The 15,724-nt window shown below is 41.7% G+C and overlaps 1 protein-coding gene across 5 annotated transcripts; it reads left to right on the top strand.

Moving 5' to 3' along the window:
• Positions 1-1,567: 1,567 nt before the first annotated feature.
• On the top strand, positions 1,568-13,581 carry si:dkey-22n8.3 (mucin-17). 5 transcript variants are annotated; one of them, XM_028603246.1, is made up of 7 exons: positions 1,568-2,047; positions 3,911-4,010; positions 4,970-5,059; positions 5,280-7,958; positions 11,016-11,076; positions 11,779-11,903; positions 13,375-13,581. In XM_028603246.1, exons 1-7 carry the CDS (start codon positions 2,009-2,011, stop codon positions 13,401-13,403), a joined length of 3,123 nt encoding a protein of 1,040 aa, XP_028459047.1. In that variant the 5' UTR covers positions 1,568-2,008; the 3' UTR covers positions 13,404-13,581. The 5 variants fall into 5 exon arrangements, with proteins under 5 accessions (XP_028459047.1, XP_028459046.1, XP_028459050.1 ...); XM_028603245.1 differs by having other exon boundaries at positions 4,970-5,065; XM_028603249.1 differs by lacking the exon at positions 3,911-4,010 and having other exon boundaries at positions 4,970-5,065.
• Positions 13,582-15,724: the final 2,143 nt, after the last annotated feature.

Here is a 15,724-nt window from a genome sequence, read left to right as displayed (position 1 = left end):
ACTTGAAGCACCAAAATTGTAAAAAAGAGCCCCCCTAAAAAGAGTCTAAAATCGCCCATGACCTTGCTCCAGCTCTGTCTTGTGCTGGCTGCCAACCAATCTGCGTCAAAACAGAAATGTAGCCACAAAAACGCCAGAATTTAGCCAACCCTTCCTTCAAAATAAAAGCGTCTGGAAAGTAACTAAGTACAATTGGTAGTACAATTTTGAGGTACTTTTCTTTACTGTCTTTCCATTTTATGCTATTTTCTACTTCTACTTCTCTACATTTATTTAAGAGCTATAGTTACTTTTCAAATTCACATACTAAACATATGGGCATTGTCCTAGCTCAGTGCTTCTCAAACTTTTTACACCACATGTAAAAATGTTACCATTATGGCCCACGTTAAAATAGCGTACCATAGCATAGGCCTACCCTATTTAGCTACGGACAGTTCATGCAGGAGACAAGATTATTCCTAAAAACATTTATTGTTGACAGCCAAAGCCACCCTGTACTCTCTCCATCCTGCTACAACTGAATCCAAGGTAACAATGCACTTAGTCTATATCCACGACCTTCCACTTCCGGGATCGCTCCGTTGCCACCGGAAATTGCGCCGGATGTCCTTCTTTACGGCCGGACGTCTGTTACCTTCAGCTTTGTGTGTGTTGTCTAGCTGCTAGCGTGGTACGCCCTCATACTCTGCTTCTGACTGGCTAGTAGTCCTTACCTAGATACTGTCAGGACACGCCCTCATACTCTGCTTCTGACTGGCTAATAGTCCTTACCTAGCTACTGCGCATGTGCGACTCCCAACAAAGATGGAACAGAAGTGAGATGTCTCACTCTGTAGCTAAAACAGAGAGCTCAACACACAGGGTGAAAAGAGGAGCTGCAGCAATGTGCAGTACAACAAATATATGGTGTTTTCTGAAAATTAAACCTGAAAATGAACATAATATGACACACCATTTAACGCAGAAAACAGTGCTGAGAATGTCCATTTTAACATGGATAATTGTATTGGATAAACATAATATTATCTACTTGTTTAATTCCTGAGGAGGAGCTTTACATACACATAACCTTTTCAGAGCTGAATATTTCATCACTAGTGTTATAGCCATAGATATTATATATTGTTCTATATATATGGTTATAGCCTAGAATCCTGTCAACACAGCAGGTGACGGTAATTTGCAGGTGCAGAATGTGCATGGTTTTGGATTTTGACAGGATAATTTTTTCCCCCTGAAAGTAGTCTAGAAATCAAGATTAACCCTTCGACGTTTTTGACGCCTTTTTTTCACAGTTTGTTTTTGCTTTCTCCAAAGTTTTAAATTGTTAAATTTTTCTTTTACAAATTTTCAGCGCTTATTTCTAAGTCCCATATTTTCTGATATAAAATAAAAAATGAAAACGGGACCCGAAGTCAACACAAGTGTTAAAATGATTACATTCTGGGGCTTTGTGATTCGTGAGCCGGCCCTTCTTCATCACACCACATTTAGGTTCTCAGTTGAGGCTTTTATTTTGATAACCGTGGCCGGAAGTCCGCTCGTCTTCTTTTGTGGTTCTTGACCCCAGTCTTTGGAGGCTTTAAACCTTATGTCAATGCTTTAAACCAACAGAGCGCTTTATGTGCTATAAAAACACACAGGACAGCTGTAATACACAAAAACATGTCAGCTGGCTAACAAACAAAGAAAAACAAACGGTTAGAAGTGGATTTAATCGGTTCGGGCCAACGCATGAAGAGGGTCTTTATCTGCGCGTTTACATTAGCTAGCTAAATGAGGTCATTGCGATTTGTTATTTGGCATTTTGTGCATTTTTATCACCCTTTAAAAGATTCCTCAGTGGGTCTAAAGCGTTAAAAAAAAAAAAAACAGCTTAACATGGTGGAGGACGGAGAGCGAAAGGACATGAAGTACTTTCCCAGAGCGACCTGACATTCCTCCTCAAGAGGAGAAACTTACTGTAGCCTACACACTAACACAGATCTGTTTGAATTAAACAACCATGGCCGCTGCATTTGTCAGAAGAGGAATAGGATTATGCGTAAGTATAAGTCATTTTGTTGTTTTTCATTCTCAATTACACATGACTTTAAATTCACCCCATGTACTAAACTATGAATAGTAATGACTGAAACTTGCCTTTTCAATACCTTCGCATACAGACATTCATAAGGTTATTGTTGCATGCATTGCACGTTTACTCAAACTCCTCAGCTGTAAAATGTACGTGTCTCTAAATGTAAACACTAAAAACATACTGGCCCTCATTTATCAACCTAACGTAGAAACCAGCGCAGATATGAGCGCAGAAATCATCTTACGACAGGCTTCACGTGGGATTCATGAAACGTTCGTATCACACCAATCAGAGCGTAAGAATGGTATTACATTGATAAACGCAGCGGCTGGAAACGATCGTAATTTAAATACCACGCCCCAATATATTCTGGGTTTTGAGGCCTCGCCCCTACAATTTACGACATGGCGAGACGTAATCCGGCTGAGAAGCGGAACTTTTCAGAGGTGGAGATTGAAACCCTGATATCTCTGGTTCATTTGCACTAACGTGTGTACTTTTTGGCAGCCTGAAAACTGGTATTAAAGGCTGTAGAAAGAATGCGGAATGGAAAGAGATCACTGATGCGGTCAACAGTGTTGCCGTAGTAAATCGGACTCCAGCTGAAGTTTAGCCTATTTAATTTATACATCCTTGACACATTTTCTATAGTCCTAATAGTAATATACGGGCTTATTGCAATCTCTTAGGCCTACATGGTGTACCTATATTTAAATAAATACACGGTAGCGGAGTTTATGCAGTGATATTTTACTCGTGTTTTTTTCATGAGTCAGAACGAGACAACAGCTGAGGGAGAGCGCGTGTGTCCCCCCCGTGCTGGCACACCACCACGACCCTGTCTCCTGACAGCAGAGGGGCTGGGAAAACAAGCCGAAATAACTCGGTCAATGGCAAAAATAAATCGTTCACGACATAGAAATGAAAACCTGAATAATAAATAAAAATGTTGTGCATCGTCATGTTTCCTGTAGCCTATGAATATCATTGCCAAACATAACACTATAGGCTACCTTTTAAAAGCGAGGAATAATAATATCCTGTCTCCTTCAGTGGGGGCTGTTCTGGACACTGCTCTCTGGGCATCGGGTCATCTGGCTCCATCGCTACATTTATGGCACCCAGTTTCCCTGTGAGATGTTGTGCAGAACCCCACAGGCTAAAACAATGTTGCAGACTTTTTCTGCCGTGTATAGCCGCCCCCCCCACTGATGCGATGCCCTTAAACAATCCGATGGAGCGCTCCACCGTGGCACGTGTGCGTACATGTCCACTATTGTACCGGCTCATAGAGGTCTTCTAAAAGAGCCAGATCTGCCATTGCTGATAAGTGATCAACTGATGACTTCTCCTTCTCCTGTTAAACTGATTATATGCTGCACTGCAAGGCCACGCTGACTCAGAAACTTGCGCACACCAGTTCAGACCAGACGTGAGATTTGATCGCAGCCTACGCTCACGTCCAAATTGATAAATGCCGAGCTTTGCGTAGGAATCGTCGTACGCCAGTCGTACGCGTGTTTTAGGTCGTACGCACGTTTCATAAATGAGGGCCAATGTGAGCGAGGCCCTTCTATATGTAAAGTGCTTTTCAAAATGAAATTTACATAATACCAGTATGTACTTGCAAAATATGTAACTGTCATTGATTAAAGCACATTGGGACAAACCTAAGATAATATTTTTAATGTTGACTTTTTGAACAGGAACAAAACTTGTGTGTGACTACCTGGAAGTGTAACTATTTAAACTGGAAACAAGTTTGCCACCTGTCACCGGAATGACCTTGTGCATCCCATAACTTGATGGGTGTGTGTGTGTGTCCAGTGTATTAACAGGGAGTTGTGCAGAGTGGTATGGAGGCGGCAAACTGCACTGTTCAGCTCCAAACCATCAGACAGACAACCCCCCCGCAGGACACACATCAGTAAGACAAACACTTGATTTTCTGTCAGGTCTTTACTTGTAATATCCAAATGTTACTGTATTCTATTCCTTCTACACTAATGGAAGAGTAAGAACGGTAACTAGTGGTGAGAGAGGACCCCTAAACTGACACAAATTAGCCCAGGGACCCACATTTAATAGTATTTTTGCTTTTAGATGATTTATTTATGTTATTTCCCATTCTTTGGGATCAATAAAAATCTATCTATCTATCTATTCATTCATTCATTCCAGAAGGTGCATGAAATTCATGACCAAAATGGTCATACAATCTGTTATTATGTCCCATTGAAATTGTACAGGTGCTTCTTTGAAAAACACTAGAGTTTAGATAGGTATGTAGTCTGGCTATCACCAGACCAAACTCAATCTTTTAAGATTGTACTTTAGTCTGGGGAGTCTGCTCTGTGTTTTCTACTGCACAAGAGGCGTGATCAACGGGCATAGTTCAAAAGACGCTGTACGCAATTGGATAGTCCTTCAACCAATCAGAGCAACGATCCGGGTGACGTAGCAGCGACAGCGGCATCAACGGGCTGCTGCGCTTCGGTGGCCGCCATGTCGAACGTAAAAAGAAGCTGCTTGGTCGCATCTCTTTCGTCATCGTGTTAAACCCGCCAATAGCGCGCCAGGTGGATGAGCTTGTGTGTTTGTTTGTGATTGGTTCCCCGCAAATTTGTAACGGAAGCAGGATAGATAAATGTACAGGTTTCCAGCCTGAGCTGCAGGGCGAAATCAAATCGCCGGCAGATCAGGCTGGGTCTACCCAGTCTACAAGGTATGGGCAATATCGATAAAATCCCCTATCACAATATAATTGTATGTAATATTTGTACAGCAATAAAAAGATATTGTGATCTGCTTAGTTTTATTTTTATATAGAGACAGGCCTGTACTGAAGTGATTTGATGTTCAGTCTGTATTTTCTTTTACTGACAGAGAAAGCCAAGCCTCAGCCAGCGGTGGATGTCGCTAAACTCCTGGAGCAGCTCTTCTCCCAGCGCAGGCCGGGCACGGCGCCTCCTGCTGGTAAAGGTCGGCACATTCAGGATGTCGTGTAGAGTATGATTTTTTTTAAACACAGCAGGTGTACAGCAGTAACAGACTGTTAATTAATTCAATCATTCAAACGCTGATTTGTTCTGCTTGTTCCTGGCATGTCTGTGCTGAGTGGTTTTACTTATCCCTCTTCCCCCCTCTCCAATCCCCTTACATCCTCTTTTTTTTTTTCCATCCCTCTCTCCCACAGCTCGACCTGCCAAAGCCTCCTCCGTTCCTACCCAACCTCCTTCCACCTCCTCAGTGATGGTCTCCACCCCAAATGCTCCTCCTTTGTCAAAGACTGAACCAACAGTGTCCGTCTTTCCTGCTGCTTCTAGTTTTAAACACGTTGATGCTGATAGTCTTTTGTATGTGACTCTTTCTACAACCTCAGGTTCCTCTCCAAGCAGCACAACACCGGCATCGTTAGGATCAGAAGCAGCGGCGATAGAATGCCAAACCTCGGCTGAAACAATAAAAACCAAAGTAGAAACGGCCACGGAGCCAGTTGAACTCAAACCTGCCAAAGCACTGCCCTTATCAGCCCGCACGGTGGAGGCCAACGCAGAGACATCATCTTTTCCAGCTGCTACACGAGAACCCATAATAGAAACTAGAATAGAATCACGAGTAGAGCCGCGCCTATCTCCTGCGGAAACACCAGAAGTTAGAGCTGCTGTTGTTGAAGGTCCCGTAGAGCCTACCGTAGATGCTCCAACTGAGGCAGTACAAACCAAACGCGCAGACTCAGGAGTGGTGGATGTCTCACACACTGCCAAAGAAGAACCCCTAATAGAAACTACAATAGAATCCCCAGTAGAAGCCAGCCGTTTTCCTGTGGAAACACTAGAAACTAGAGCCGACGTTGTAGAGCGTCCAGTAGAGCCTACGATAGACGTCATAGTAGATGCAGCAGCTCAGAAAGTAGAAAGAAAAAGCCCAGATTTAAGAGCGGTTGACATTTCACACACTGCAACAGTAGAACCTGTGTTAGAAACTACAGTTGAACCGTCACTAGAGACCAGCACCTCTCCTCTGGAAACACTAGAGAATAGAGCTGCTCTTGTTGAATGTGCAGTAGAGCGTACAGTAGACGGTCCAGCTCAAGCAGTACAAACCAACAGCACAGACTCAGGAGTGGTTGATGTCTCACAAACTACCAAAGAAGACCCCCTAATAGAAACTACAATAGAATCCCCGGTAGAAGCCAGCCATTTTCCTGTGGAAACACTAGAGAGTAGAGCTGCTCTTGTCGAATGTGCAGTAGAGCGTACAGTAGATGCAACAGTAGATGCTCCAGCTCAAGCGGTACAAACCAACAGCACAGGTCCTGTTAATCTCTTGCACACTGCTGAAGGAGAACGCTTAATAGAAACTACAATAAAGCCATCAGTAGAGGCCGGCTCCTCTCCTCTGGAAGCACTAGAGAGCAGATCTGCTGTTGCTGAGGGGTCAGTAGAAACTACAATAGAGGCAGAAGCAGATACAGCACCTCAAGCAGTACAAACCAACAGCACAGACTCAGGTCCTGCTGAAGAAGAACCTTTAATAGAAACCATAGAACCAGCAGCAGAGGCCAGCTGCTCTTCTGTTTCTGAAGGTACAATAGAGCCTACGATAGAAACTGAAGCCGCTGATAACCTCCCACGCACTGCCTTAATCAAAAATGCCCAAGAATCTGCGCCCTTGCCTTTGAAAAACGAATCTACAGTAGAATCACGCTCAGAAAGTGTCGCTGTGGAGGAGGGAGTGAGCCAGTCTGAAGAAATTACGTTCGAATCAGTAACGCTCCATGTAGACCAGGCTCTGGTAGGGTCTTTAAAAACCGATGAGCTCCTCCGAACAAAATCGATGCTCGATGAAAAGGCAGAAAAAACGTTTCAAGAGTTGTCAGTCCAGACGGGGATCGGAGCCGATGACAAAGCCGCAGCTGAAACGGAGAATTCAAGCAAAGACGAGAGCGAGATTTTAACTGACGTTCTTTTACATCGGGACTCTCTGTCTGAGGATCTTCAAGAAGGAGGAAGCGGCACTTTGGTGAAAGAGCGTCTCTGTCACGTTCCTGCGGTGCTTTCCGAAACTCGTGGCACGTTAAAAACCAGTTCAGCCTCCAATCCACCTGTAGGAGCACATGGAGAGTCTTTGCAGACGGAGGAGAAGGCACCCGAAACAGAAGCCATGACGCTGGAATCTATAACTTCAGCGAAAGGGAAGGCTGAAGTTGGAGGCCTTGAAACTGATGTACTGCGAGAAACGAGGAATGCAGTCGAGAACGAAGCTGTTGCACTAGCAAAAGAGGAGAAGATGAAAGTTACTGCCACAATAGAAGACGTTGCAGTTTTCGAGGACACAGAGGCTGACATTTTAACACTTGATTCTATCTCTGAAGCCACCGATGCAATACAAGCAGAAACAGCTGTTAAGCTGGAGGCCACGTTCGGTCCTGAGCAAGGACCGAGGCAGTCTCCTGACGCTTTACTTTTTAACCAAAAAGTGGGGCAACTGGATGAAGCGACTGGTCAGGAAGCAGAAAAGGAGTCCGGAGAGCAGCAAGCGAACTTCTTGGAGGCCATGAGTCTGAAGTCTTTGACCTTGGCTGAAGATGAGGCCTCCGTGGGAACTCTGGAAAATGGGTCTCTGAGCGAAACCACCAATTATCTGGAGAAAGAAAGTGAGATTGTTGCTGGAGAGAAGAGGATGGAGGTAGATAATATGGTGGCATCGGAAGAGACGTCTGAGGCTTTGAAGATCGAGTCTCTATCTCAGTCTGAAGCTGGCATTCTGTCTGAAGATCTGCAGACAGATGCACTGATGGATGAGCTACTCTCATCCGTTTCTGGACACGTGACAGGGTTAACGGAGCATGTAAGAGCTGATATTTTGGATGGTAAGTTTGACTCCTGAAGGCGATTAGCTTAGCTTAGCATTAAGACTTGAAGCATGAAACAAAAGTCCAAAGTTCAAAAATATGCCTCTCAGCAGCTATAAAGCTCACTAGTTAACAAGTTGTTTCTCATACTTTGGTCCGTACACAAACAGACATGTAAAAAATGACATGCTGGGGAATTACATGCTGTAACTGTTTCTTCTTTGAGCTCCAGTTGGCCGCAGTGACACTCTTGGGCGGCAGATAAACTGATATTCGTCAAGAAATTGTCACCTCATGTAATTCAGTGTAAGATCACACATTGCTGTTTTTACATTTCTATTTGTGTCAGGATTAGACGTAGTAGATATAGCATGTTAACGTGACAATCGGAGGTGTATATAGGTGGATTTCGTAAACTTTGGAAAGAGCCAGGTGGGCAGTTTCCCCCTGGCTGATCATTTCCAAGCTCTCCGCAAGAAAGCTAAGAAACGTGTTTCCCAAAATGTTAAAATATTCCTTTAAACTCTGTGATGGAGACATAAGGCCGGTTACACACTGGATGTGTGGCGTTAGCGTTTATATTTCGGCTCCCATGTTAACAGCTCAGAGCTTACACACTGAACTGCGTGAGACGCGCCAAAAACGCGTGCCTGCTAGAAATAGAACCGACACCTATTTTTCACGCGACGCGCAAGCGTGTTGGAAGCATTTCCAGGCAAAATAGAATAGGAAAAGATGTTTATATGTCATTTAGACACAAATACATATTAATAAATGACATGTTGATGTTTGAAAGTCTCTAGGTTTTGATACAAATGTAGATATAAATGTAATAAAAAAAAAAAATCGATTTTCCAATATTGCACCTGTCAATACTGAACGAAATGTTCTGTAGCCTATTTTGCCGTCAATACTGCCGACATTGTCTTTGCTGTAATCAAATCAGTATATATATATTCATGTTTAACATGGTATTTCATCTTATCAATGGGAAACATACATGTGTCCAGACAAGGCTAGCAGCAGCAGCGCCACGTCAGACACGTTTCTGGTGTGTAAAGACAGAAAACGCCACGCTCAAGCCGCGCAGGCAGTGTGTAACTGGCCTTAAAAATAGATGTGTTGATTGAAACTGAGACAAAATCAGAGGAGATACAAACAGAGCAGAAATCATTTTGTTAAAGTGCTCATATTATCCTTTTTGGCTTTTTCCCTTTCCTTTACTGTGTTATATATACTTTTGTGCACATTATAGGTTTACAAAGTGAAAAAGCCCAAAGTCCACCCCAAAGGGACTTACCATCTCCAACAGAAAACACTGTTCACAAACTGCTCCAAACAGCTCTATTGTAGTCCAGCCTTTACTTCAGAGACAAACGTGGTCACTTTGTAACACATGTTATAATGCTCGCCTAGCTGCTAGCGTGGCACGCCCTCATACTCTGCTTCTGACTGGCTAGTAGTCCTTACCTAGGTACTGTCAGGGCACGCCCTCATACTCTGCTTCTGACTGGCTAGTAGTCCTTACCTAGCTACTACACATGTGTGACTCCCAACAAAGATGGAACAGAAGTGAGATGCCTCACTCGGTAGCTAAAACAGAGCTCAACACACAGGGTGAAAAGAGGAGCTGCAGCAATGTGCAGTACAACAAAAATATGGTGTTTTTTGAAAATTAAACCATGTAAACCTATTCTTGTACAACCTCTAAATACAATTATGAACCTGAAAATGAGCAGAATATGAGCACTTTAAGCTGTCGGAGATTTGGACTATAACAGAAGTTGAGGCTTTAGTCGGTAGAATCAGCTCTTATCCGTATCTGTCCTGTTACAGCAACGGTTGCCAGTGGGTCAGTCGACGTCGTTGACACGGCGACGGCAGTCACGGCGACGGCAGTCACGGCGACGGCAGTCACGGCGACGGCAGTCACATGTGATTATCCAGCTTCTCCCGCTCTGAAGGAGGAGCCGCTGGAGGAGGACCAAGCACAGGCTGAAGCCTTCTTAGTCGACTAACACTCATTCAATTGTATCGACTAATCGATTAGTTGATTTAATCGACAGATCTGTAAATCTGAGTTTCTCCGCAAGGAGTCATGAAAAAGCACCGCTTTAATTCTTGTGTTTACCAGAGATGTGCTCGTACATTTCTTGGAAATAAGTCATTCGGCATGAAAAAAAGCATAAAACCAAAACGACCGATTAGTCGACTAATCGACTAAGAGGGAGCAGCCCTAATTGTCTGTTTCATAACGTTCCAGAATTCTAATTGGATGCAGTTGCCCCCAAATTACATCGTTGAAACGGGGATCTGACAAGCACGTTGTTCGAAGCATACTGAGGCTACATTTACATTGCTACATTTTGGTTTTAAAAACAAATAACGTTTGCTACGTTTACACCTCGCATTCACACTGCTCTGGTGTTTCCGAGCCATTAAACCAGAGACATTTGGAAACACTTCTGACCCCGTTTAGGTTTGGAATCTCCGGGGTTGTGTTGTGGTCTCAACGGCTGCAGACGGAGACCTTTGGCAACACCGATACTGGCGCCAACGTTTCGCCGCCTGATTGGGTCACGACGTCTCGTTCTCTGAGACTAAGCTACTAATGTTACCATGACAACTACCAGCAACGGGCGGAGTATACATGCCCAGTATACCAGAATGTTGATGAGATATGCGGTTTGGTCGTGTTAGTTTAAACGGAGATTAGTTCTTCTGCTGGAGCTAAAAACACTGCACGGAGATCGCTTTTGGCTCAAAACTCCACAACACCACAACATAGCATTGTAAATGTAGCCTGAGGCCTTTACTGTATTCTAGTGTTTTAGTTGCCTAACTTCAACTGTACCATAAATTAACTGTCTTTGCTACAACCATAAACCTTCTTGAGCATTAACCATACTGTAGTTCCTAGGCACGGATATTTTAGAAATTAGTTATTTTAAACATGTTGGTCTGTAACGTTCAAAAACGTCATAAATTGTCTAATATCAACGTTGTATGTTATGGTTGGCTTTTAATAGTGTTTTTTTTTTTTTTTTTTTTTTTTTTTGCTCATGTGTTTTTCAGATTTAGATCCAGTCCAGAGACTCTTCCTGGAGACGATCAGAGAATACAAAAACATGCGCAGGTAGCGAGACAAAAGAGGTTTCCTGTTATATTTCCTAGGATGGTCCCAAGGCCTATGAACCACCAACAGACTGATGGTTCAATTCCATATAGGTTGGCTTGTTAAAGGAATAGTTCATCAGTTGCATTGATCTTCTCATGTAATGAATTGAAGCCTTGGGTCATTTATTAATGCGTAGGCTTTGAATGATACAATGTTCTCTGTTAGTAATAGAAAGATATTTGAAATAGAGCTGCTTTTCCCCAAATAAACTGCCACCGTATCAGGCATCCATGCATCAAATTTAAAAGTGCTTCATTTGGAACATAACTGTTTCTAATAGGCAAGAATATAGTTTCTGTCCTGTCTTTCAGGTTATTATTATTGTTCTAAATGTGAATGTTACTATTTGACTCGAGCGACATTGAGTGTTATCATGTTAATTATTTTATGCTGCAGCTTTGGCCAGGTCTGTCTAATGTATCTCAAGATACTTCCTGTTTATATGATATACAGTATATAATATGATGTACACAGTACCTTTTTAAAAATTATGACTGGAGGCAGAGATTCCAAAATTTCCACGATAACAACACGAGAAAAAAAAAAAGCTGGAATACTGAGGGGGAACTGTGATGTTGAGATGTAATGTGCAGGAGACATTTATTAAATGACAACCATTTCTGGTTTTATTTCCCCCATCCACTCCTCTTCCTCTCTAAGGTTGAATGGAGGACTGTTGGAGGCGGAGCCAGATTACGAAAAATCCCTGTCAGAGGAGACGGCAAAGCTCCAGAGACTTTATGGAGGAGGAGACCTGAGCAGCTTCCCTCAGTTCACCTTCACCGGTGAGAGAGAGATGCAGTGGAGAGAGAGGTTCAGTCACAAAGAACTGTTAGGACTTTACACACTGCATTATATGTAGGGCTGTATCAGGGGCAGGTTCTGGAAGTAAATATCCCTTTCATTTGCTTCACGGATATTCCAGAAAATCCCTCTGTGCTTGAATGTGCTTAACCCTCTGAGGTCTAAGGGCATTTTCACATATCTTCTTAAATTGACCTTGCATATAACCTGATCTTTATGTGTTTCATATAAAAAATGTTCAGAACAAACTCGGCTTTCCGTATAGTCACGCCCAAATGTTTTCTAAAGCAATGTGTAAAGAGATAATTTGGGCCTAAAGCTAACACGTTGATGTTGGCTTTTTTTGAAATTACTCAAATCTCTTTTGAGAACAATCCTTAACTTACGATGTGTTGTATGAATTGTTGTGGTGATTGAAATGACTTTACCAAAGTCTTAGGTTATATATGATTAAAATAGTAAATAAATGTCTGAAATGAAATTTTGTAATATCGCTTTTTGAGTAGGAGTTTTGTCATATATTATTATTATAATATATATTTTTGTGATATATATATATATGAGCTGATGATTTAATAGAGATACAGTATCTACGCTGACAACATGAACTTTCCTTATCAGTCATCATCAATAACAAGTAGTGCTCAAGGGATATTTGGCCTATCACAGATTAATCATTATTGGTATATGCCCATAAGAAAACAAGAAATACACCGCCACTTTTTGAACGGGTCCGTGTGATTTTCCCCATTCATTTATTCTATTAACCTTTTTATAAAATGCTTATATTAAGAGTTTTAAGCCCAAAACCAAGCCAACAAACTACAAGATAAACAGTGACCTTAAAACATTTGATTTTGCACAAAAAACGAATTGGAAAATGGAAAAAAAAGAAAATACAAATGTACAGTCTGTGTACGTAACAATTGTAGAGTTCAGTGGAAGCAGCTCAATAGTCGTTCGCTGGTGAGGTAAACATCAGCTCCACCAATCAGACACGTCGCTGTTATGCTTAGGATTGTGTAACCCATTATTAATCTGGCTCTAATACAAAACCGGGTCAGTCTGCCCTCAAGAAGCACATCATGTCTGATGCAGCTGATTACAGTCACACACTTTTGGAGTGGTTAAGATCTCCATGGTAACATAACATATCTGATTGATTAACTCACTTTTGGATTAGTGCATAGTGTAGTTTTTTTTCAGTAGGGATGCGAGAAAAACAAACACCTTTTTAAGGCATCACAATGACATATTATGGCCAATAATCCAATTAATTATGGAGATTATGAATTGTATTTTTACCTCTGGAACATGATGTTTCAGCTCTGTAGCACTGCAGCTGATTCATAGCCACTTTTTACACTGCATAGAATCATTAAAGTATATGTAAAGTGAACAAATGAAAATATATATGTTCCCAAATATTACTTACTGCTGTTTTCTCTTTAGAGCCCAATATGGACCAGGACTCCAAATGATCCATGACGCCAACCTCCTACTCTTCATGCTCTTCCTCTGACATCTCTCAGACTTCCTCCTCCATTACCTCCTCATCTCAATTTGACTACATGGGAGAACAACAAGAGCGAGAGAAGAGGAAGCACATCACGTTTGTTTGGGTTATCTGACATTAAAATAAAGGAAAATGTATACCTGGCTGTTTGTACTGTGCAATGATGATAGTAATACATTATATATATATATATATATATATATATATATATATATATATATATATATATATATATATATATATATATATATATATATATATATTAATATTATGTTTTATTAAAGCAGCACTTTCAAAAAAGTAAGTCTTGTGTTCTCTGTAGTGGGAGAAAAGATGAAGACTCTGACAATCAGCTGTTATAATGGACTCCACTGTGCTAAGTAGGTCAGCATGGAATCTGTTGTACTACCAAGGCTTGTTTCTATTGTAGTCCAGTCCAGTCTATGTCTGTCCTTCTTCAGTCTGGTCCAGTTCACTATTTAGTCCAATCTGGTTTAGTTTAATCCAGTCCAGTCCAGTCCCCTTGGAGATCAGCCGGGTTTTAACTGTTTTCTCCTCCTCTGCTTCATCAGACACTCCAGTGACTATCCCAACCCTCCTTCTTTAGTCCCAACAAACCCAAACCTCTGTGTGTGTGTGTGTGTGTGTGTGTGTGTGTGTGAGAAATGCAATTAAAGTGTCACAGAGCAGTTGAGGCCTGGATGAACAGCAGGTGGAGCTGTTAGTTCAACATCTCTTGTCTGCCTCCCTCTGTTTCTACACATTGATAGGTTTTATGTTTGTTTTCTTTGGTAATGTCTGGTATGATATCAGCCTCTTTTTACATTATCATTTGTGTCTCCCACCCCTGATCAGTTCAGTTCAGTTCAATTTTATTTATAGCACGTTTAAAAACAACCATAGCTGACCAAAGTGCTTAACAAGCTAAAAAAAAACAAAAGAAAATGATAATGTACACAAACAATACACAATGCAAAGTAACCAGCAGTAGAAAAAGGTCAAGGTATCAAAGCTCAACTTGAATTGAAATCCAACGAATCGTAGTGGGTCTTAAGCAAGGACTTGAATGTCCCAACGGTCCGAGATGTTCTTATATGAATAGGTAAACTATCCCAGAGGTTTGGAGCAGCCACTGCAAAGGCTTATTATTTAAATAAGAAGGCGACAACCCATTTAAAATCTTAAAAACAAGCAATACAATTTTAAAATCAATCCTGAAACAGACAGGAAGCCAGTGGAGCGAGGCCAAAACAGATGTAATGTGGTCACGCTTTTTGGTCCCGGTTAAAAGTCGAGCTGCTGCGTTCTGGACTAACTGTAACTGACGAAGGGATGACTGATTCAATCCAACATATAAAGAGACACAGTAGTCTAATCGAGACGTAATAAATGCATGTGTGACTCTTTCGAAGTCTTTGCGCAGCAGGTAGGGCTTAACCTTAGTCAAAAGTCTCAGCTGGAAGAAACTGGTTTTAACAACAGAACTAATCTGTTTGTTAAATTTAAAAGCACTGTTAAAAATCCCACCCAGATTCTTGGTAAAAGGACGAATATGGGAAACTAAAGTATTTATACAAGCACTAAAATGTTCAGCATGCCCAAACACAACAACATCAGTCTTATTGTCATTGAGACAGAGACAATTCGGATCCAACCATATTTTGAGATCTCTCAAGCAGCAAAGGCTGAAGTGTGTCCTTATCAATGTTTTTTAGAGGCAAATAGACATGTACATTGTCTGCAAATCAATGGAATGAAATGTTATGTTTTTTTTTTTTAAATGGACCCTAAGGGCAGCATGTACAGAGAAAAGAGAATGGGTCCCAAAATGGAACCTTGGGGGACCCCACAAGAAAAGAGGGGCAGAAGATGAAGAGCAATTACCAAGGTGGACAACAAAACTCCTATCCGTCAGGTAAGATTCAAACCATTTGAGGGCTATGCCCGTAATGCCAACACTTTATTTGAGTCAGGATAAAAGGATAGAGTGGTTGACAGTATCAAAGGCAGCCGTCAAATCTAAAAGCACTAAAACAGCAGAGTTTCCTGATCAGAGGGTCATCTGAAGAAAAGAGAGGCAAGTAGGTATCAGTCAATTAACCTTAATAACACAGTGGATTGTAAAGCACTTACAGATAAGGAACAATTGAGCTCAGCTTTTTAGTGTCTCATTCTTAAGCTTAATAATAGGAACTAGTGACTTTCGGTTGAGTCATTACCTACATTAGCAGTAGTAATAAAGCCCTTACCGAAAGGCAAAGTGTACTGAGTGCCTAACAAGAAGGC

The sequence above is a fragment of the Perca flavescens genome, chromosome 17, assembly GCF_004354835.1.
Source record: "Perca flavescens isolate YP-PL-M2 chromosome 17, PFLA_1.0, whole genome shotgun sequence".
NCBI classification, from domain to species: domain Eukaryota; kingdom Metazoa; phylum Chordata; class Actinopteri; order Perciformes; family Percidae; genus Perca; species Perca flavescens.
Note: the sequence above shows the minus strand (reverse complement) of the source record. Positions and strands in the feature narration are given on the sequence as shown.

What these genes read in the sequence shown, in the direction of transcription:
- si:dkey-22n8.3 (XM_028603245.1), top strand. Translation starts at nt 2,009, where the DNA reads ATGGCCGCTGCATTTGTCAGAAGAGGAATAGGATTATGC. An exon ending in GAAGAGGAATAGGATTATGC is followed by an intron (nt 2,048 to 3,910) that starts GTAAGTATAAGT and finishes GTGTGTGTCCAG; the next exon opens with TGTATTAACAGGGAGTTGTG. An exon ending in CCCTCAGTTCACCTTCACCG is followed by an intron (nt 11,904 to 13,374) that starts GTGAGAGAGAGA and finishes TTTTCTCTTTAG; the next exon opens with AGCCCAATATGGACCAGGAC.